Source organism: Cryptomeria japonica, chromosome 4 (assembly GCF_030272615.1).
Source record: "Cryptomeria japonica chromosome 4, Sugi_1.0, whole genome shotgun sequence".
NCBI classification, from domain to species: Eukaryota; Viridiplantae; Streptophyta; class Pinopsida; order Cupressales; family Cupressaceae; genus Cryptomeria; species Cryptomeria japonica.
This window is the reverse complement of record NC_081408.1, coordinates 770007247-770030474: the sequence shown is the minus strand read 5'-3', so window position 1 is coordinate 770030474 and position 23228 is coordinate 770007247. Positions and strand designations below refer to the sequence as shown.

General features: G+C 36.9%; 1 protein-coding gene across 8 annotated transcripts in view; it reads right to left on the bottom strand.

The window, feature by feature from the left end:
• Positions 1-19563, bottom strand: part of LOC131033458 (thymidylate kinase) — a 55205-nt gene extending 35642 nt beyond the window's left edge. Inside the window, exons 1-5 of one of the 8 annotated variants that reach the window (XM_057964697.2) lie at positions 19161-19557; positions 18846-19019; positions 18605-18752; positions 18336-18418; positions 17865-18215 (exon numbers count right to left, since the gene is read on the bottom strand). In XM_057964697.2, coding sequence (XP_057820680.2) covers positions 17865-18215; positions 18336-18364 — 380 coding nt within the window. In that variant the 5' untranslated portion in view covers positions 18365-18418; positions 18605-18752; positions 18846-19019; positions 19161-19557. Of the gene's footprint in view, positions 1-17864; positions 18216-18335; positions 18419-18604; positions 18764-18845; positions 19020-19160 lie in introns of those variants that run through there. The other 7 variants (XM_057964699.2, XM_057964698.2, XM_059220151.1 and 4 more) reach the window with 7 other exon arrangements.
• Positions 19564-23228: the final 3665 nt, after the last annotated feature.

The following is a 23228-nucleotide window of genomic DNA, read 5'->3' as shown; positions in this document are numbered from 1 at the left end:
TGTGCATTCCAACCTACGTCTTCTTTCACACAAACAACATGACTACACAGAAGGGGAAACAAAGATGTGGGATATAGAGCCAGAGCATACTGATTTGGATGCTCCTGCTTCTAAGCTTCTTGCATTGACACTTGATGACTTGGAAATTGAGCCAACTTATAGTGCAAGTGCAAGTGGCATTGGCTCATCTAATGTCAATGTCAATGAGGAGGAGGAGGATGAATTAGATGATCCATTTGATGATTAAACTTTAAGTTTATATTGTTGAAAGTTGAAACAATGATACTTGAATATTTTGTCATTTTGATATTAAACTTGATGTATATGATGCTATTATGGTATGATCATGATGCTATGATTACAAGTTTATATTTGTTTTGTTGTTTATATGATGCTATGTGACATGCAAATTTTAATTCATGCTTATAGGCTTCACAAATATCAAAATATATATATATATATAAAAAAAAAAATTACATGTTTTTGTACTAACAAACCCAAACCCCTTTTCAAAATTTTCCCGTACCGGCGTACCGGGTTCTTCGAACCCGAACCCGTGCCCGAACCCAAACCGGCAACCTAGCCTAAATTCAACATGGTATCAGAGCTTGGTTCGAATTAGGAGTAATCAGATTGATTGTAGTTGTTCCTCCTCTTCCTATTTGCTCTTATCACTTCATTTGAAATGTTGAACTGTCTCAGGGTTGAAGATAGATTGGATGGTGCATCCAACTTCACGTCATGGAAATTCCGAATCATGCTTGCATTGAATGGAAGTGATCTTGCAGACTTTGTGGAGAGATCATCCATTGAACCTGAGGCAGAAGAGGAAAAGACTTCATGGAGGAAGAAAGATTTTCAAGATCAGAGAATGCTGGTTGAGTCCGTGAAGGATCATATTGTACCTATCATCTCTAAGCTGAAGACTGTCAGCGAAATGTTCAAGACATTGGAAGAGATGTACGAAATCAACAACACCAACCGTGCCCTAGATTTGAAGCAACAGCTTTATCACATCAAGATGATGAAAGGTGAATCCGTCATAGCATACTTCATGAAGATTTCTGATTTGAGAGATCAGCTCTCATCCATTGGGAAGATTGTTGATGACAGTGACTTGACCATGCTTGCTCTCAATGGTCTTCCGGCATCTTGGGAGTCTACATTCAAGGAATTAGTGCAAGATCAGAACTTCCCAAGTTCGATCGTTTGAGAGAAAATTGCATACAAGAAGAGTCACGATTGATAGCAAGAGGAATTGAGCATGATCATTATGATGTAGACAATCAAGTCCTTGCTTCGCATATGGTTAAAGGCATAGGAAGGAAGTGGGATAGAGACAGAGATTCAGATCCTGCCCCTAAGTCAAAAAGGAAGAAGGACTTATCTCACATCCAGTGCTTTAAGTGTGACAAGTATGGTCATTTTGCTCGGGATTGCAAATTCAAGTCCACTCCTCTTGCTTCTTCTGCAGAAGTTGGCATAGGGACATCTCAGGAGGAGCAAAGGTCAAAAGAAGACTTCCTTTTCTAAAAGGAGGAAATGTTAGAGGGAGCTTGACATCTTTAGCTTCAGAGGGAGCTAGTTTCTTTCAGCTTCAAAGGAAGCCACATCTTTTGGGTAATGCATTCTTCTCTGGGAGAAGTTTGAGGTGAAAGCCCTCGTTCCACCCTCTGAAAGTAGGTATGGTGGACTCACCCTCTGCGAGTAGGTATGGTGGGCATCATTGAAGAAATTCCACCCTCTACGAGTAGGCATGGTGGTCCCACCCTCTGTGAGTAGGTATGGTGGGTATCATGGAAGAAATTCCATGATAAGTTCGTTCACCCTCTGGGAGTAGCCATGGTGAATTTATCATTTGTTTCATCCATGGGAGTAGCCATGGTGGTAGCCACTATGTGACTTGATTATTCATAGAATCCTCTCTAGCTAAGAGGGAGTGTTGAAATGGATAGCTAGTTCGAATTATATTTTAATGTTGCCTTGTGGCAATTAAAGTATTAATCATATTGTAATAAAGTTAAGTGATTGCATGTCTAATAGGGCTGGGCCCAAAATGAAATGTGGTATAACTTGCAATTTATGTAACCTCCAAATTGGGCGCCAAAAGGGCAAAACTAAAATATGTAAAATAGCGGCAATTTTGTTAAAGCCGACTTGGAAAACTTGAACATGAATCTTGTATATAAACAAGATTCATTTCACACTTCAAAGACAATGCATCATCTTCATCAAGTGCCGTTAGCCTTATGTTAAATTTATTCAGCGAACTTGGAAGGAAAGAAAGCGATCTAAGTCTCCATACTGCTGCAAGTCTATCCGTTCGTTGAGCAAATCCATTGGACAGTTTGCTGGGCAAGGTGGTGTTCTATACTTCAGCGATCTCCTTCTCCAAGTGGTGTCGATATTCTGCTCTCTCTAAAGATATACTACAGCTGCATATACTTGGTCTAATCTGCCCTAGATTGGCACTACAATCAGATAAGTAATCTGATATATATTGTTCATGTAATCTACTTATAAATAAAGGAACTGATCTGAATCTTTGATGCTGGGTTTTTCCTCCAAGAGGGAGGTTTTCCCAGGGTATTTGTGTCTTGTGTTGTGTACTTTATTGTTATTTCTGCTTATTCTCAGTCTGATTATAATTTAATTAATTACATTAACATCTGATTGCCTAAATTCAACAAAGCAAGCAGCAATAAAGGAAAGTAGATTGATAAAGAATCCAAGCCCAAATGGAGGAAGGAAGTGGGCCAAAGCACAAAGGCAAAGGAGTTTCTATCAAGAGGATATGGTAGCAGTAGTAAAGGATTCCAAGGTAAATGTTTTCAGTGTGGAGAAGCTGGTTATCGTGCTTTTATGAGTGTCCTCAAATACAAAAGGAAATAAGAAAAGTCCAGCCAAAACCCACTTGGCACAAGAGGATGGAGAAAGTGATGCATCCACAAAAGGAGAAGACCCCGATGGAGGTAAATCTCTAATGATGAGGAGAGTGTTGGTGAACCCAAATGGCTGAGAAGGAACCATTCCAAAGGAGGACTCTCTTTCACACCATGTAAGGCTGGAGGTAAGTGTTGCAAAGTTATAGTACATGGTGGTAGTACAGATAATCTAGTTTCTGACAAGATGGTAAACAAGTTAGGTTTGAAAAGGTGTAAACACCCTAGTCCGTACAAAGTTTCTTGGTTACAAGAGGGACATGAAATGGCAGTGAGAGAGCAGTGTTTGGTTAATTTTCATATTGGTTCTTATAATGATGAGGTGTCGTGTGATGTGATGCCTATGAGTGCTTGTCATGTGTTGTTGGGTAGGCCATGGCAATTTGATAAAAAGGCCGTTCATGATGGTTGCAAGAATGTGTACACCATCCAAAAAGATGGTCAAATATATAAATTGAATCCTCTAAGGGAGGAAGAGAAACAAGCAAAGTAATTAAGCTCTGTAGATTGTCATAGTGCTGGAAAGCCACGAAAAGAGGAAGAGGAGAGGGCTGGACATATTGATTTCCAAACAATCAAAAGTCCAATTTCAAGGGAAAAACGCCAATTAGATTCCCATTTATTGCAGCACTACAGTAAAAGGAAAGAGAATGTGGCAGGAAATTGCTCAGATATATGGAACAACACCAATGAAGGCAGCTTGTACGTTGGACATAAAAGTGGAAGAGGGAAGACTCCTATGGACAAGGAGCAAAAGTGGATCAGAAATAAACATGGGATTACTGTCCCATGCATCTTCCAATGTTCCTTAGTTCCCAACTCAAGGAACATTTCACTTACCCAGCGTGTCTAGTGCAGGAGCACCTGGGTGAACTGATGATCTGCACCACCCAAAAACATTTCCAGATTATCCTTTTCAAATTTTGGTTTAGTTTCGGTTTGCTTTTGTTTCTATTGGCATCTCTCCATAGTTGGAAATGAGTTGTGGAGGCACAGCCTGTGAACTGTTTGACAAAAATGCCTGATAGAAATGTGATCTCATGGAATGTCATTGACAGGCATAGAGCCAAATTCCACCATTTTTGCCATCATTTCCCCAACCCATGCCAAAATGTGACCTTTGTAATAGGGTGTGGCATCCATCAAAAGTATAAAGAGAATGAAACTTTTGTCAGATGTTGAAGATGCCAGAATTGCCCTGGTAGACACGTTTGCAAATCTAGAGGCACAGGCAAGGTATGCCAACTATTTGACAGAATGCCTCTTCGTATGATGATCTCATCGATTGCAGTGATTGAAGGATACAAAATGGATTTGTGAAAAGTTTTGCAAGGCATGCCAACTATTTGACAGAATGCCTCTTCGTATGATGATCTCATCGATTGCAGCGATTGAAGGATACAAAATGGATTTGTGAAAAGATTTTAGAAATGAAATTTTCAAAGCAAATGTGATTGAGCAACCGTTTGCCAACATATACAAACACATGTCAGGACGATCATGATTCTTTACAAAATATATTTTAAAAAAGGCTTTATGAACCTGCCGATACAGCTTCCCAAACCAAGATGGTGAATGGGCATTGAAATGGAAGGGAAGTGAAAGGGAAACGAAGTGAAGATCAAGGAACAGGGCACCAATAGTATTATCTGCCCAAAAATATAAAAAGAAATCAGGAATATGAATTAATAGCAGACTATGATATAAAAAGGAGGTATCAGCTGTCCAAGGGGTTGAGCTTAACTGGTTAAAACACTGGGTTCTCACTGTGGAAACCCAAGTTCAATTCCCAATAGGGACATCTGAAGTGGAATTCTAAGCTGTGACTCTTGGCCTTCCATAGGATGGGGAAGGTCTTGGGTCAATCTAATCAAACATAATAATAATAATAATAATAATAATAATAATAATAATTCAAAGATATGTAATGGCGATGGGGGCCCCTACTGTGTCCCCACTGGTTCATAGCTCCAGTCAAAAGCTATTCAGGCTTCGGCCAATTACCGATCAAAAAAAAAAAAAGGAGGCATCAGCTAAGAAGGAAGGGGAGGTAGTGGAGGAAATACTCCTTGAGGGGCTGCGTAGGTGTAAGAATCGGCCCAATGAAGAGGAATGTATGGTGGGTCTGCAGTCACAGAAAGGTTTGAATTACATAGACTTGGTTAGGAAGAGTGTAGATGGTGAAGTGTATAGAGAAATGTGTGAGAGGCCTATGAGAGGACATTTTGTGTAATCACAGATTTGATAATAAATTGATTGTTTTTAATTATTACAATCTTCTATTGTTTATGAACAGAGAGTCTTTGTTCTGTTTAGTTCTTGAGATTTGTGTTTGCAACAGTGGGGAGTGTTAACTGTCTTGCATCAGCCTTAGAAATGTATACTATTTTGCACACTCTTTATATCCATTAAAATGCTTTTGTATCTAGAAAACCAACTTAATCGGTTCATTTCCATCTATTTCATATACATATATCCCTAAAGTGATTCCTATTTTATGTTAGAATTATTGTTGATAAATCAATTGCTTTCTAAGTAGGAAAAGGTCAAATTTATTACTGATCTAAATAGGATATGATTAAGTGATTTTGCAAAGTTGCATTTGTGGGCTTCTACATGTTTTACTAATTGTGCAATATCAAAATAATAGTAATAGCAAGTCGTGTTGTTGTGCAAGATACAATCTCTATTGTGCAAGGTACCCTCTCTGTTATGCAAGGTAATCTTTTTGTTAGTTTATTGTAACTTAGTGAGGAAAATAAATAAGGATCCAAATCCTTATAGGACTGGGCCCTTCTTCTTGATGTAACATGGAGACTCAGCTGGATCCTATTCCCATGTAGCATGTGACACTTAAATAGGGCAGAACAATTAAGGTAACGTGTGAAGGTTAAATATAAAATATGGGCGCCAAAATATGAGGCTGACCCCAAAGGAAAACTTGCACGTTAGAACTCATATATAACAAAGTCATTTGCCATTCAATACACACACAAACAGCGAAAAAGGATATCTGCTTTAAAGGTGTGAAAGTTGTTACTGAACTTGGCGAATTTGTTCAAGATCATAGCGAATACTGTTGTTGTTGATAGCAAGTCCCTCAAGGTGCAGATCTGATACTTTGTTGCTGTTGATAGCAAGTTCTTCAAGGTGCAGATCTGATACAGACCTGAAGCAAATATATTCACTTGAAAGGGCAGACTTATTCCCTGTGGAAGTAAGAACCTAGTGCAAACCTGTTCATGATAAAGAAGCAGATCAGATTTATGCAAGTGTGCAGAATACAAATCTCCGATCTGAGTTGCAGCTAAGTACACATTGTTACCTTTTGGAATTGAATGCATAATCAGACCTGTGGGTCTTTATTGCTGGGTTTTTCCTCTTAGGAGGTTTTCCCGGGTATTTGCGTGTTGTGTTTCATTATTGTTCGTCTTTATGTTTATGCCTAATTCTGAAAGTGACTAAACTAAACAGCAAATCAATTAAGATTCAGTTTCTGAGTTTTCCATTAAATCTGAAAGTCTAATTTCAACACTTTTGATACAAAAGATGTTTCTTTGTTGTGCAAGTTGTTGCCGTTGCTATGCAAGAGGATTCCTTTGTTCACTACTTGACAGCTTTGTTATGCAAGTATTCTTTAATTGCACTTGTCATTTATACTTTATTGTACAATTAAATGCTTTTGTTGCACAAGGTGACTCTTCCATTGGGCAATACATGACCATTATAACAGATTCATTGAGCTGTACAGACTTTATATGCTGCACAAGCTATTTCTTTTGTCCTCGAAGCGAATGGCTTTTTGGTGCAATCTAATGTTTTGTTGTGCAAGCTAGTGAAACTTTACATGAAAAAAGCCAACACCCTTTCCAATGCAAACCAGCACCTTTGTTGCGCAAGGAAAAAATGGCGTGCGAGCCAAGAAACCTGCTACACAATATGACTATTTTTGTTGAGTAGTTTGTTGCACAAGATCTAAACACTGTCCATAACAGCAGCACTCCAAATGGCTATACTATGCTGCAAGGAAGTTGCACTTGTAGTACAACAACCTAAAAGTTTGTGGGAGAGTTTATTTGGTACTTGCTGGGAAAGAAAACTGCCTGAACCAAAGTTAGGTAATGGACAAATTTGTTGTAACAAGTTATACGATTGTGTAAGAGTTGTTTATCTCTTAGTGAAGGTGGCATTATTGTTTTAGATGATATTATAAACAAATGCCATCATCTAAAACAATAATGCCACCTTTACTAAGATATATTTAGGAAAAAGCCCACTCAAGAGAATTGGTGTTCTACTTAAGTTTGTTTTTATGCCGAGAGGCATCTACAATGACATCAAAATGTCTATAAACAAAAATTCAAATTTGAAACAATTTGACATGCAAATGTCGGGTAAATGCATGAAATATGTCATCTTTTGGTTTTTGTGGAGGTGTTATTTTATTACTCCAAATAAAATAGAACCCTCGCCACTTGTTTCCTACCATATGAAACCGTTACATTCAAATGATAGTGGAAGAGTGCCATAATATTTAAAAGGGAACAATCAATAAAATCAAGTGGCAACTCTATTATTATCCATATTTTTGACACTCTTGTATACTACTAATATTGTTGCAATCATCAGATTCCCTTCTATTATAAGATACCTCTCGGCATAATTTAGCTATATTTTTTAAATATAGATATACTAGTTTATATGTATGTGTTTTATTTAATTATTGTTTCATATTTAGATTGAATAGTTAATAATAAGATTGTTGTTACTATCATTGTTTTGATTTAATTTCCAATATGTTACAATTCAATGCTTGGATTAATTTACATCATTTCCTTCTAGTTTCCAAGTAGATTTAGTATTTCTTCCAAATTTATTTCTTTCTTCTATCTATCTAAGATCCCCAAATTAATCTGGCATTTCATTAGAATATTCACCAATATTAATAGGATTAAGGTTGTAGCCTGCACCATCCTACCCAAAGCAAGTTCATTTGCCTGGCTGGCTTGTCAAAGAAAGATTCTAACTAAAGGAAGACTCCATTCAATGGGCATCAATGGGCCCAGTAGATGCATTTTATGTCAACAACAAGAAGAGACTGTGGATCATCTACTTCTCCACTGCAAGTTCTCCAGTCACTATTGGTGGCATTTCATGGGAAAATTAAGAATCTTTGGCCCCTTTCCATCAAGGTTGGATGAGTGGTTTCTGCAATGGCCTAAACCGGAAGGAAAGGCTATGTTTGCTGATTTACTTTATATTTTACCATCTCTTCTGATTTGGGAAATTTGGAAAGAAAGGAATCGCAAAATTTTCCAGGGTAAAGAGATGAGCTTAACAACTCTATGTGGGAAAATTGAGAAACATCTAACTGAGCTCCTGAATGAGGCTACTCAATCCAAATCATTAAAGAAAAATATATATACGGACTGGGATTGGAAGATTAAGCTGGCACTTCCAAATCTGCTCATTCCACCGCTTTTTGGCAAGGGATCCCCGGTGGATCAGGTCAATCCAAGATTGGGTGTTAAATGGGAAGCGCCAAAGCCTGGGTGGTTCAAGGTAAACTTTGATGGTGCTTCTGCTGGTAACTTGGGTCAAAGTGGTATTGGGTGTATATTGAGGAATTCTGATGGTATTTGTATAAAAGAAATCTCTGAAAAGATTGGAGTTGCTACTAACAACGAAGCTAAATTCAGAGCGCCTTTAAGAGGACTGCAGCTAGGGATGGAGCTTGGGGTGCAGAAAATTCATCTGGAGGGAGACTCACTAAATGTGGTTAATGTTGTCCGCTGTAACAACACCCCTAGTTGACGCCTTAACCAGTGGCTTCAATCAGTTCTGGTGTTGCTTGCCACCTTTGATGAATTTCGGATTAGCCATATCTATAGGGAAGGCAATGGAGAGGCTGACAGACTCTCTAAAATGGTGATTGTCGATGGTGACCCCCCCCTAGGCACTCTGATTGGGTCTTTCTGACTGATTTGTTATCCCAGATGAGCTTCCACCGGTTGATATGGTCTGATTATCTTGCTGGTAATGGTGCTTTCTAGTTGAGTTTGTCGGTTGTGGTCTCAACTGATTGTCTTCTCCTTTCGGCTGATATGTTTCTCCGATTGACCTACCGGTGATGGTGCTAACTGGTTGTATTGCCTCCACCAGTTGATATGGACTCCCGATTATCTTATCAGTGGTGGTGCTCATCGGTTGAGTTACTTGTCAGTTGTGTTCTCCATTTCTCCTTCTGGTTGAGATGTTTCTCTGATTGACCTACCAGTTGTGGCGCAAACCGGTTGTATTGCCTCCTCGGTTGGGCCTCTATATTTTTTACTTAACCTAATGGTCGTGATCCCGGTGGATTGATCGACTGATTGATTTGGTTCACCAGTTAAGGTTTCTTCTTGCCACCGAGACGTGGCTCTCTGCCATCAATATTGGTCTATGTCGGTATGCGCCCCGTGGCAATTGGACATGTGTGAACTTTTAATTGATATCTAGTTACGACTAGATCCTATCAAGATATGCATATAATTACTTGATGGATAAAGACGATCAACATTAAGTTGATGAACTTTGTCTCAGAAGTTGATTGGACACTGTCACTTCACGCGTGTGTGTATTCAATTGGCATGAACTACTTGCCAAGCGCCCGCATCCCCTGGTTTGATGTCTTGCTACTTAACAAAGGAATGCCCTCATTTCCCCATCAAACATTTGCATTCTTCGCTCGGTGACTTGCAATGGAATCCCCAATTCTCCTTGAAGCTACTTGTCAACAGATGGCCTTCTTGGGCGAAATCACTGACAAACGTAGGAGGTCCTCTACTCTCGACACCCTCTTATTCTTCACAGCCTTAAAATGATACTGGGGAAGGAATTCCTTATGGCTTATCACAGGTACAGAACCAATGCCCGATATCCCGACCTTTTTCCTTGCAATGGTGATATACATGGGGACTAGCAAGCAGAGAGCGAAGCTTTTAACTCAAATGGTGTTTAAACACTGCCTGCTGGGGGAAATTGATGCCGTGTTGGACAATATTGATGGCAAATTGAGAATACCGCTTCCCCAAAATTACTATATGTTCTTGGGCAACAGGGCGGAGGTGAGAAAGTTTGTGATTGTGAACTCTCTGAACTATGATGCTCTTCAAGAAACCTGGCCTGCCATTACTAGGAATATTGAATTTATTTTTAAGGCGGTAGGCATTCAAAATGACTTCATGTCGGAATGGAGGGAAAAATATCTTCGAGATGAAGGGTTAGCGAGTGCAGAAGGATTTGGCATTTTGGAGAATGGAGATTTGGTTGATGGCAATGTCTGGGGGTTTGGGCTTGGCGAGGAGTGGTTCCCAAATGACTACCAACTCCCTAGGGAGAAGGCTGAATCGGCGGCTCACTCGACCTGTGGCACTGCCCAATAATCCTGGATGCGGCTAGTGCACCTGTGGACGATGACTCTGAAGACTCCCAATGATTTCGGTTGTGTCACCTTTCTCATGTTTCTCTGTTTTCTGGTTATTGTTTTTTGTTTGAAGGCCTCTGGCCAGTTTTGTTATCTACTTCCATCGGTTGTCGACTGGTATTTTGTACTTGTCCAACCTCCATTGCTGGATTCTTCTTGTATGAGGAATAGAGCTAGGGTAAGGAATTTTCTTCCTGGTTCTTTCCCCCTACCGCTCTCACTGAACCAGGCCTTGTATTCTCCTATTTTGATTAATACAAAGGTGTTGCCCCTCTGCAGCTATTTACTTGTTAAAAAAAAAAGGTTGTAGCCTGCACCTATTAATGGCATCAAATATATTCAACTAGGTTTCATCCACCTGATTATTTTTCTTGTATCTAAGGACTGCAACCACCATAGAGAAAATGTCTCTTGCCCATCATCAATCAGATGAAGTTAAATACTATTGTTTTGTTTGAAATAGACTTGTCAGTCTTAAGATAGTTGCCCACTTTTCTTCAAGTTTTTCATTTCATCTTCTCATTTGTCGACAAATGTCAATCTTGTCAGTGCCCAAGCGGTAAGTTAATTCCTCCTGACCTTGCTAACATTTGCTCAGAGATGAAAAGATCTAAGTCCCGGTAAAAAGAAATGACAAATGATTTAGAAAATACTCAAATATATGATATCCAATATGTTAATTTAAACCCTAGGTATGATAACCAGATTTATCTAATTGATTATGCCCTAGGTTGTATTAGGTTTGCAATAGTTTAGTAAACCAACATAGATTAAATTGTGCCCTAGATTGTAATCAGATTTGCAGTATTTAGTAAGACAACATAAATCAGAAATAGAATAGAAGGCAAACAAGCATACCTTGGGAAAACCTCCAAGGAGGAAAAACCCAGCATGAAAGACCCACAGGTCAAATTATATATTCTCCTCTAAATATAAGTACAATACTTAGCTCGAATCTGATCTTCACATATCAGATCTGTCCTTGTATGCTTCAATGACTTGCCTCAAGATATGCTATGTCCCCTTGGACAATATTACACCAAACTGAATAAGTTTGCCCTCTTCCTTAGGTTCGCACAGCAGAGCTAAATCGCCTTCTGATATAATTGAACTTGATTGATTGTCATTGACTTGCAAATTGGCATTTACTTATATGCATCTTTATTCTTTTAAAGTCGGCCTCCTTGTAAGTTGGCCTCCTTGATATTTTTGGCACTAATGGTATTTTGGTGTGTTTTTAGCGTGGCATTTAAGATAGGGTCACGTTAGGGTAGGACCCGGTCCTAAAGGGGGTTTGGATGTTTCCTTAAGGCAATCTGAACCCCTATACCCCTAGTTACAATCAACACTCCCTCTTAACTAGGGAGGAGGAGAATACATAATCCAAACCTTTTAAGTTCCATCTAGCACACAAGCATAGAATTACATCTTCCACCTAGCACACAAGCATAGGATGGTTCTAGCACACAAGCATAGAAAGTGTAATACACCAGTGGGTCTTTACATTATTACAAATATCCATCTAGCACACAAGCATAGATTGGATGAAATTCATTCTTGCACACAAGCAAAGAATGATTCAAAGTGCTACCAATAGTCACTGAGATTGAAGCTCCCTCTCAATCAGGGTTCCGTTTTCCATGACACCAAGTCTATCTCTGAAGTACTCGAACTTCACTCTGGATAAGGGTTTGGTGAGAATGTCAACAATCTGTTCATCTGTGCTAATGTACTTTAGATGAATGGCGCCTCTCTGCACCATATCCCGAATGTAATGATAGTGTGTTTCCACATGTTTGGACTGATCATGAAATACAAGATTTACTGACATCTTTATACAGCTTTGATTATCACAATGAATGGTGGTAGGATCATTGACTTGACCAAATAATCCAACAAGAAGCTTACGAAGCCACACTGCTTCTCTGGATGCAACAGATGCGGCAATGTACTCAGGTTCTGCAGTGCTTAATGTTACCGAAGATTGCTTTCTGCATGCCCAAGAGATTACTGCGGAGCCCAAGTTGAAGTAGATGCCTGAAGTGTTTTTCCCGTCCTTGACACTTCCTGCCCAATCTGAATCTGAGTAGCCTTTCAGGAGGATTGAGGTATTAAGTGAATACTTCAGCCCATAACCAATCGTGCCACGTAGATATCTTAGAATGTGCTTGGCAGCAACCAAGTGAACATGTTTAGGTGAGCTCATGAACTGACTGAGAGCATTCACAGCATAACAGATATCTGGCCTAGTATTGATTAGGTACATCAGGGAGCCAATCAATTGCCTGTACTCAGAAGGATCTGCAAAATCTGAGTTAGCTGCAGAAACACTTAACTTCTTTAAGTTAGATTCCATAGGAGTACGCATAGGTTTACAATCTATCATTCTAAATCTTTTCAAAATATCAATAGTGTATTTTCCCTGACTTAGAAAGATTTCATTAGCTCTTTGCCATACTTCTAACCCTAGGAAGTAGTGCATTAGACCTAAATCTTTCATTTCAAATTCTAAGGCTAATTCCTTTTTACATCTTATGATTAATTTATTTTCACCCGTAAGAAATAAATCATCTACATACAAAACTAAAAAAAGCATCTCATTATTATAAATTTTCAAGTAAATGTTAGCATCAGCATCATTCTTGGAAAACCCTAAACTTAGTAAGTACTTATCAATTCTTTCATACCAAGCGCGAGGAGCCTGTTTGAGCCCATATAAAGCTTTCTTCAACCTGCAAACATGAGAATCTCTTTTATGAATTACATAACCTTGTGGTTGCTCAATATAGACTTCCTCCTCAATGACTCCATTAAGGAAGGTTGTCTTAACGTCCATTTGATGCAGCTCCCAACCTTTGGTTGCAGCAATAGCTATTATAGACCTAATAGAGGTATATCTACCAACAGGGGCAAAGGTTTCTTCATAATCTATTCCTTCCTTTTGAGAAAAGTCACGAGCTACAAACCTAGCTTTATATTTTTCAATACTACCATCAGAATTATGTTTAATTTTAAACAACCATTTAGAGGAAACGAAAGACTTACCTTTGGGTCTGGGTACAATGTCCCAAACATCATTCTTGATGATAGACCCATACTCTTCATCCATGGCTAATTTCCAAGCATGATGGGACATAGCTTCTCCGATATTGTGGGGTTCAGACTCAGTTATATTGCACATCACAGAAATGTCGTTGGCGTTGTAGACACCCAAAATTGTCCAGTCTAATTAAATAAATCTTTATTTAATTAAATCTTTATTTATTTAATTATCTAAGCTTAATTCTTCTATTAATTAAATAAATCTTTATTTATTTAATTAATTCATTTATCCTCTTCTAGCCTTATTTCTCATTTAAATAAATACATTTATTTATTTAAATTACCCTTTTTTCTAAATTAAATAAATATCTTATTTATTTAATTATCCCACTTCTTTTATTAATTAAATAAATCTTTATTTATTTAATTAATTCATTAGCCTTTTCTATCCATGACACATGTCATTCATCTCTTAATTCATACACTACCTACCCCTTTCATTATTTTATTATTTCTTTTACCTACCCTCTAATCATAGCCAACCTCCTTTTACACCTCTTAATCTTATCCCTCCATTTCATATAGGGTCTTCTATTTAAGGAGATGCTTCCTTCATTATCAAACCCTGGCTAATCAATTTATGCACTTAACTACACTACGCTTTTGAGCATATGCGATCCTACTTGCAACCACATTCCGTTTTTTGTTGAGCTCTTGTGCACACAAAATCTGAGAGCAAATATATCAAGCAAGATCAATGGAGATAGGAAGAATGGAGATCCAAACCCTATTGGACATGTGATGGTATAATCTTTGTGATTTCATTTGATTTGCATTGTCTTAGGTAATCTTCATATGTTATGGTGGATCTTTGTTGTTGTTAGGCTAGGGTTTTGTGGTTGAATTCATTTAGCCTTTCAATATCGTTATTATTGTATCCATTTTCACCATACACAGGCATGATTTTGGACACTCTTGCTATTTTTGAAGGTTCCTCTGGGAGCAGCAAACCCTTCAGAATCTTGAATTGTATTTCTAACCCAAAGTGGTCTCTTCTTGCAAACCACAATATCCTGAGGTATATCGGTAGATTGCATGGGTTCTAATGAGTCATTCTGAACTTCTTGATCTGGAAGATCAGTAGACTCCTCCTGTAACTCAGGGTTAGCATCAACAATTGAATCTTGTTTTTCCATCACCATATCATCATTGTTGATTAATGAACCTTTAGATCTTTTGAAAGCAATATCTTCTTCAAAAGTTACATCTCTACTTACCTCAACATAGCTTTGACCTGAAATGTAGATCCTGAAGGCTTTGGAAGATTCGTTGTATCCTACTAGGATGCCTTTCTTTCCAGATGGATCCAGCTTGGTTCGTTTTTCTTTAGACACATGAACATACACAAGGCTTCCAAATATCCTTAGGTGACTGATGTCAGGTTTGATTCCTGAAAATGCTTCTTCAGGTGTCACATTCTTTAGGACTTGATGAGGACATCTATTCTGAATATAAACTGCGGTTTTGGATGCTTCTGCCCATAGAAAAGGTTGCAAGTCCTGATCATGTATCATGGCTCTTGCAGCTTCAACAATGGTCCTGTTCTTTCTTTTAGCAACTCCATTTTGCTGAGGGTTGTAGGGAACACAAAACTCCCTCTTAATTCCTACTTCAACACAAAAGTCATAGAAGCTACCTGAGGTGTATTCACCTCCATTGTCAGACCTCAAACATTTAATTCGATTTCCTGTAGTATTTTCAACTAAGGCTTTGAATTCTTTAAATCTGTTTAGGACTTCTTCAGACTCTTTAGTTTTAAGAAAATAGATCCATGTTTTCCTAGAGAAATCATCTATGAAGATAATATAATATAGGAAACCGCTAGGAGATGCTACTGACATGGGACCACATAAATCTGAATGAATAAGCTCTAACCTTTCTTTAGCCCTACTATCGCTTTTATGAAAGGGATTCTTTACATTCTTACCCACTGCACAACCTTTACAAGCATCATCATGAGATAAACTGAGATTAGGCATACCTTTGACCATTTTACCAAGAGTGGGAAGAGCTTGAAAGTGAAGATGACCCAATCTTCTATGCCATAGCACGCATGATTCAGGGGTCTCATGAATGAGAGCTTGAATTGGATTGGCTGCAAGCTTATATAAACTAGCACATCTATTTCCAATAATACGAGCAGATTTGAAGTTAGATTTCTTAGACCAAGCGAGTACTTTCCCTTCAAAAAATGCTGTTCGCAAACCCTTATCTTCTAAAGCCGAAATGGAAAGAAGATTTCTTTTAATACCAGGTACAAATAGAATATCACAGAGTTGTAAGGAAATACCAAAATCTGGTTTTAGAGAGGTAGTGCCAGAACCTTTTACTGAGTATCGAGCATCATCACCGATTACAACATGAAGATTGGTGTCTTTTTCAATCAGATCTGAGAGATGCTCACGAAATCCTGAGATGTGTCTGGAAAGTATCCACGTATTGCTATCCGTAGGAATATTGCTGGAAAGAGCAGAGATAAGAAGGTAGTCTTCACTTTGTTCGACAACCTTATTTAAGTTAGCTTCCCTTTCCTTTGGGTCATTTTGACAATCTCTGGCATAGTGACCATACTTATCACATCTGAAGCAACGAATGTGAGAGAAATCTCTTGACTTTTTACTTGGATCATAGGAGGAGGATCTAAAATTTTTGCTTCTCTTTTCTTTCTTCCAATGACCACCTTTCCTAGATTTAGATAAGAGAACATGATTATCTTTGAGAGAGTTCTTGAGTTTTCCTCTTACCTCAATTCGAGATTCCTCTTCGATGCAATTAGATTGAAGATGCTCAAAGTTGGGACGATCAGCTCTTCCACCAATGCTACGAATGAATGGTTCCCATTCATCTGGTAGACCATTTAATGCAATCATAACAAGGTCTTTATCTGAGATTTGGCAATCAAGAGTGCTTAGCTTGTCCTTTAGTTCATTGATCTTCATGACGTAGGCTATGATTGAGTCTTCTTCTTTCATTTTCATGTGTAAAAGTTGTTGTCTTAGGGCAAGAGCCCTGCTGAGATTGTTGACTTCATAGATCCCTTCCAAGTGTTTGATCATTTCTCTAGCAGATGTAAACTTTGATATGACAGTGACAAGATGATTCTTGACGGACTCAATTATGATCCTTCTAGCCTTGAGGAAATCTTTCTTGAACAGTTTCAGCTCTTCAGCATCTTCTGGAGGAGACAGCCTTTCTTCTTCTACAAATTCCAGTAGGTCATTTTCTTCAAGGATCAACAGAATACGAACTTTCCAAGCAGCAAAATCAATGGCTCCCTCAAGCCTATCTTCAGCCTTCAAACCTGACATCTTTAATCTGAACACAAACAACAGCTATATGCAACAATTGATCTGCTAAAATCAGAAGTTAGTAACACCTAGAGCTCTGATACCATGTTAATTTAAACCCTAGGTATAATAACCAGATTTATCTAATTGATTATGCCCTAGGTTGTATTAGGTTTGCAGTAGTTTAGTAAACCAACATAGATTAAATTGTGCCCTAGATTGTAATCAGATTTGCAGTATTTAGTAAGACAACATAAATCAGAAATAGAATAGAAGGCAAACAAGCATACCCTGGGAAAACCTCCAAGGAGGAAAAACCCAACATGAAAGACCCACAGGTCAGATTATATATTCTCCTCTAAATATAAGTACAATACTTAGCTCGAATCTGATGTTCACATATCAGATCTGTCCTTGTATGCTTCAATGACTTGCCTCAAGATATGCTATGTCCCCTTGGACAATATTACACCAAACTGAATAAGTTCGCCCTCTTCCTTAGGTTCGCACAGCAGAGCTAAATCGCCTTCTGATATAATTGAACTTGATTGATTGTCATTGACTTGCAAATTGACATTTACTTATATGCATCTTTATTCTTTGTAAGTCGACCTCCTTGTAAGTCGGCCTCCTTGATATTTTTGGCCCTAATGTTATTTTGGTGTGTTTTTAGCGTGGCATTTAAGATAGGGTCACGTTAGGGTAGGACCCGGTCCTAAAGGGGGTTCGGATGTTGCCTTAAGGCAATCGGAACCCCTATACCCATAGTTACAATCAACACAATAGCCCATACATGTTTTGGAAATTGAAATACATGGTGTGCAATTGTCATTACTTACATCGTTGCTTGGAATCACAGGTATACAAAATCACAAAATCCCTTCATGAACAGTAGGTAAGTAGATTTGCAAACATAATCCAGAATAATCAACACAATTGGTTACTCGGGTTACATGGATATCTGGACACAAATAAAAAATGAGCAAAGGTCTAGCATTTGTAGAGAAAAACAACATCCAAAGCAAACCAATTAAATATTAAATTATCAAAGGAATTTTAAAAGCTTACTTTTTCTCCCAACGGTTGGCACTGAATAGCAAATGAATTGTTCTATCATCCAGGTCTGCTTTGCTGGACAAGTAAGCAGATATCATCTTGCCCACATCTGTAGTGCGATCAGGGAAATGCCATGCTTCAACAGGAAACCCTTGACCACTCAAGGATGAGACCAACTTAGCACATTGAGAACTTTTTCCACTTCGATCAAGTCCTTCCAACACAATCAGAGCTCCTCGCTTAGTGCCACCAGTACAATAAGATTGCATTGACATCCTTCTTGCAATAGCTGTTCTTCGTACTCTTGCAGTATCAAATGCAGAGTCCAACTGCACACGATATCGAAGAACTGTACTCCTTGTGCTACAATGTGTCAGATACAAGAATTTATAAATGTACAGTTCATAACACCGTACGATCAGCTTAAAAATCATTTAGCTTGCTTTACTATTTACCATAGAGATGTGTAATTAAAGAACTTACGCTAGGTTTTTAAAGGCTTGGATTTGCATAAGAAATGTATTCGAACTGCTTTAAGCTCATCTATTCGTACGGTTGACTTTCACCTGAAACAAAAAGCAACTCCAGAAAACATTGGCTTAAAATTGTTCATAATAAGCCCACAGCAAAGACCGCAATTCAGACATAGAATCCAAATTATGCTGAACGTTTTTGGCCTTAGAGAAAACCTACAAAAATGCATTAAAAAAATTCGAAGGATTGGTAGATAAGTACTCTAACATTAGGCACACCTTTGTATTCCATAAGCCTAATTTCAGGAATACCGAAATGCTCAATGCAGTGAGCAGAATTATAGAATTCAACTTATCAAGATACATAGTCTGATACTAGTGTAAAAGACCCGCAGCTTTCCAACATCCATTAATGTACCATCGAGGCCTGAAATGTTACTAATTGTCACATAAAACAAACATTACTAATAAATATGGCCTACAAGACAGCACACAAATCATTTTGTGTTCAACAACTTACCGGACTCATATAACGTCAATATTTGTATTTCTTCCCAAGTACTCGTAGTATGGAATTCTTCTTTAGGTCTTAACCTCGTCTTTTAAAACAATTTAGCATGGAGGGGGGTCGAAAAGCCCTTGAAGCTAATCTTCCCAGAGCACAGACATTTTAGAAATTTATTAAGAGCTTTATCTACACTCAAACCCCCGACAAAAATTAAAAACTTAGCCACAACGCAAACATTCTAGAATTCAATTGCTAGAGTTAAAGATGCGAAAAGAATATCGAAAGGCTTGAGGGTTAAACCGGGAGAACGGGAGAGAACCTGTTTACCTTTAAAATGCTGTGATTTTTTGGAACGTAATTGTTGAATCTGTAAAATCTTCACCCTCGCAGATTTAACTTTGAAGGCGCTGCAAATAAGCAACGAGAGTTGAATTTAGCCAGAAAAAAATGGCGGGAGCTTGTCTGAGGGTTTTTCCTTTTCGTATGCTTTTGATTGTTCCCTCTTTTTCGGCGTATCTTTTTCGAGATGAACGAGTTGCTTTTCCGGATCGACGGTTCAGAGCGTGTGAAAAACGTACAAGACGATTCGAAACGCAATGACCGTTGGATTTGGCCGTAGATGTTTTGCCCTTTTTCACGTCCCGGCGCTAGGTTTTCGTAGGGTTTTGTACTATCTTTCCTCCGCCCGTCTTGAGTCCACCGATTTTAGCTTTTCGTACACGTTTTTTTTGGTTGTAGCCGGTATTGCCAGGGAGATATTCTAGATTTACGCGCGTTTGCATAGACGAAAAAGAAAAATAGTCATACTAACATTAAATGTGAATTAGTCGGGAATAATGATTAGTCATGATATGAATTATAAAGCAAATCCGCTTGGATTTGAATTTTAAATAAAAAATAAATTAAAGCAAAACACATGAATCTATCTAACTTTTCTATTTTTACTACAGTAGGTAAATGACTATCAACCTTGTGAGTCAAACATTAGTTAATTCGTAGAGAGAGTTACACATGGTTAAAGCAAACAAAAATATTAAAGAAAAAAAAAACATTTTAATATTTGGACCTTTCGGCTATTTGTATATTTAGGTTTTTAAATTTCTAATTTTTTTATTTTAAATATTTTAATAATAATTACTATATTATAATATATAAATAATAAATTATATGTTTAATTTTTTCAAATAGTATTTTTATTTATTTTAATAATTATTACATATAACTAATTGATTATGATAGTTTATATATATATTTTAATAATATTATTGTATAACTTTTCAAAAAATATTTTTTAAATCATAGTTTAAAAAATTACTTTTTATATTTTGTATACCCTCTTTCCCCTCTCAATATCTCCCCTCAATCAATTTAATTATGATTAATATGTATATGTATATGTATATGTCTTTATATTCTCCCTCTCTTCTTCTCTCTCTCACTCTTGTCTCTTTATTTGTATCTCACTATCTCTTCCTCCTCTCTCTCTCTCTCTCTCTCTCTCTCTCTCTCTCTCTCTCTCTCTCTCTCTCTCTCTCTCTCTCTCTCTCTCTCTCTCTATCTCTCTCTCTCTCTCTCTCCATATATATCGAGTTCTCCCTCCCTCTCTTTATCTTTCCCCCTCATCTATATTTGTCTATATCTACTTCTCTTTGTTTGTATCCCTCTTCATCTCTTTATCTTCATTGATCTTCCTCTCCCTTTATATCTCCTTGTATATTTTTCTATTTATCACTCTATCTCACCGTCTATATCTCTCTCCATCTCTTCCTATCATTTTCCTTCATATCTCTCTATCTCTTCCTCTCTAGATTTTCCTCTATATCTTTATCTCTTTCTCTACCTCTATCTACCACTCTATCTATTTCTCCTCCTCTTCGTCTCTCCCTCTATCTTCATTTATATCTCTTTCTTTATCTCCCTCTCTCCCCCCTATATATTTATCTTTTTCACCCATATCTATTACCATCTCCTCTCTTTTTATGTGCCTCCACTTCTCTTCATATCCCTTTCCTTTTCCATCTCCATCTCATTGCACCCCCCTCCCTATTGCTAATGGAGCCCAGGCATGTTCCTAATTCAAATGTTTTATTTCAGTCATGTTTGAATCCTTCTAAGTGGACAAATAGTTGATTTGAAGTTACCACATGTCTCTTTCTTTTTCTCCCTCTCTACATATCCCCTATTTCTCCCTCCCTCTCTTTATCTTTCCCTCTCATCTCTATTTGTCTATCTCTACTTCTCTTTGTTTGTATCTCTCTTTATCTCTTTATCTTCATTGATCTTCCTCTCCCTTTATATCTCCTTGTATATTTTTCTATTTATCACTCTATCTCACCATCTATATCTCTCTCCATCTCTTCCTATCATTTTCCTTCATATCTCTCTATCTCTTCCTCTCTAGATTTTCCTCTATATCTTTGTCTCTTTCTCTACCTCTATCTACCACTCTATCTATTTCTCTTCCTCTTTATCTCTCCCTCTATCTTCATTTATATCTCTTTCTTTATCTCCCTCTCTCCTTCCTATATATTTATCTCTTTCACCCATATCTATTACCATCTCCTCTCTTTTTATGTGCCTCCACTTCTCTTCATATCCCTTTCCTTTTCCATCTCCATCTCATTGCACCCCGCTCCATATTGCTAATGGAGCCCAAGCATGTTCCTAATTCAAATGTTTTATTTCAGTCATGTTTGAATCCTTCTAAGTGGACAAATAGTTGATTTGAAGTTACCACTTATCCATTTAGAACATTTTTGCACAAACAAAATTATTTTCTAAATAACCTACCAATTGACCTCATGTGATCCACAAATGTGTACAAATAATAGAACAATTTTTTTCCTAATTGACCTTCCAAAATCTCTTCGTCGTACCCGTTGCACACTAAGGTGCAATTGGTAGTTTTAATCCTTTGGACATTAGCTTGAGTGGGTCTACACCAATGTATTTTGGTTGCATTTTGCCTAAAGTCTGTTTTAGGCTTGGTTGATAATTTGTCGGAAAGGATTATTTATTTACTAAGTTGGATTCAAAGGAGGTGTAATGCACAAAATAAATATATCTTATTTTTTTAATTTAATTTGCATGAATTCTAATTATTATATTAATCTTAATTTAAAACATAAGAATACCAATTTCAATTATCATTAAACTCTAATGTTATCCTAATCTTAATTCAATTATAAATCTAATCCTAAACTTTGTGATAGAATGATAATCATGTATTTGAATCCTAACACTAACCTATCCCTAATTGAACCCTAATATTAATCCTAACTTTAATCTAAATTTTATCTTAAATTGGAAACTTAATTTTAACCAACCTTTAACACTAATCTTAAGTCTAACTATAATAGTACATATTATTTAATTTTGGCAAATAGTATTTAATATTAAATCATAAAAGATAGCATTTTACATATTGTAATAGAATCATTTTATAAATTTTCTAATTAATTTGTATTGCAAGATAATATTTTAAATCATTTAAATTTTCAAAAAAAAAAAAAATCTAATAAATTATTTTTAATGATAATATTATTTAATACTACATATAAATATAAAGTTTTCTAAAATGATGATAGAATTACAACTATTGTTTATAAAAGAAAAAAAATGATAATTAAAATATTGTAAAAATGAATATAAAATAAATAAATAAAAACATTATACATTTTCAAAATTTAAACTATTTGTATATTGTTTATTACTTATTTTAGGGAGGAATGTTAAGACATTGATATAATAATTTAAAACTAAAAAAATATTATTTTTTATATTTTTAGGATAGTAATTAATTTAAAGTTAAAAGAACACTAATTCTAATTCAAATTGAACCCTAATATTAACTCTAATCCAAGTTTTATCTTTGAATGAAAACCATAATTTTAACCAACCTCTAATCCCAACCCTTACTACAATTAAAAGATGATACATATTATTTAATTTTGGTATATATTAATTAATATTTGCATTAGATTAGTACAACTCAAGTTGGCTTAGTGGTGGAGAATTTGTGCTTTTGAAAGAGAGGTCACAAGTTCAAATCCCACAAGGGGGTAGGGTATGTACACCTTATCGACTTCGGCCCATTACCTATCAAAAAAATACAAATATAAATAAAATATTGCATTAGATTAAAATTAGTAATTCAAATTTCCCACCAAATACACTTTTCAAATTGGCTCGTTCATAGGTAGCCTAAGATTAATCTTATTGTTGAGATTGGCTCGGTCTATGTTTGGACAAAACCAAAGCAAGGGTGGATAAAAGTTAACTTTAACGGAGCTTCAAGGGGCAACCCAGGCACCTCAGGTGCAAGGTGTGTTGCTTGTAATGAGGAAGGAAAAATCCTCAATAGAGTTGGCTACTAATTTGAAGGTTTTGAATGTC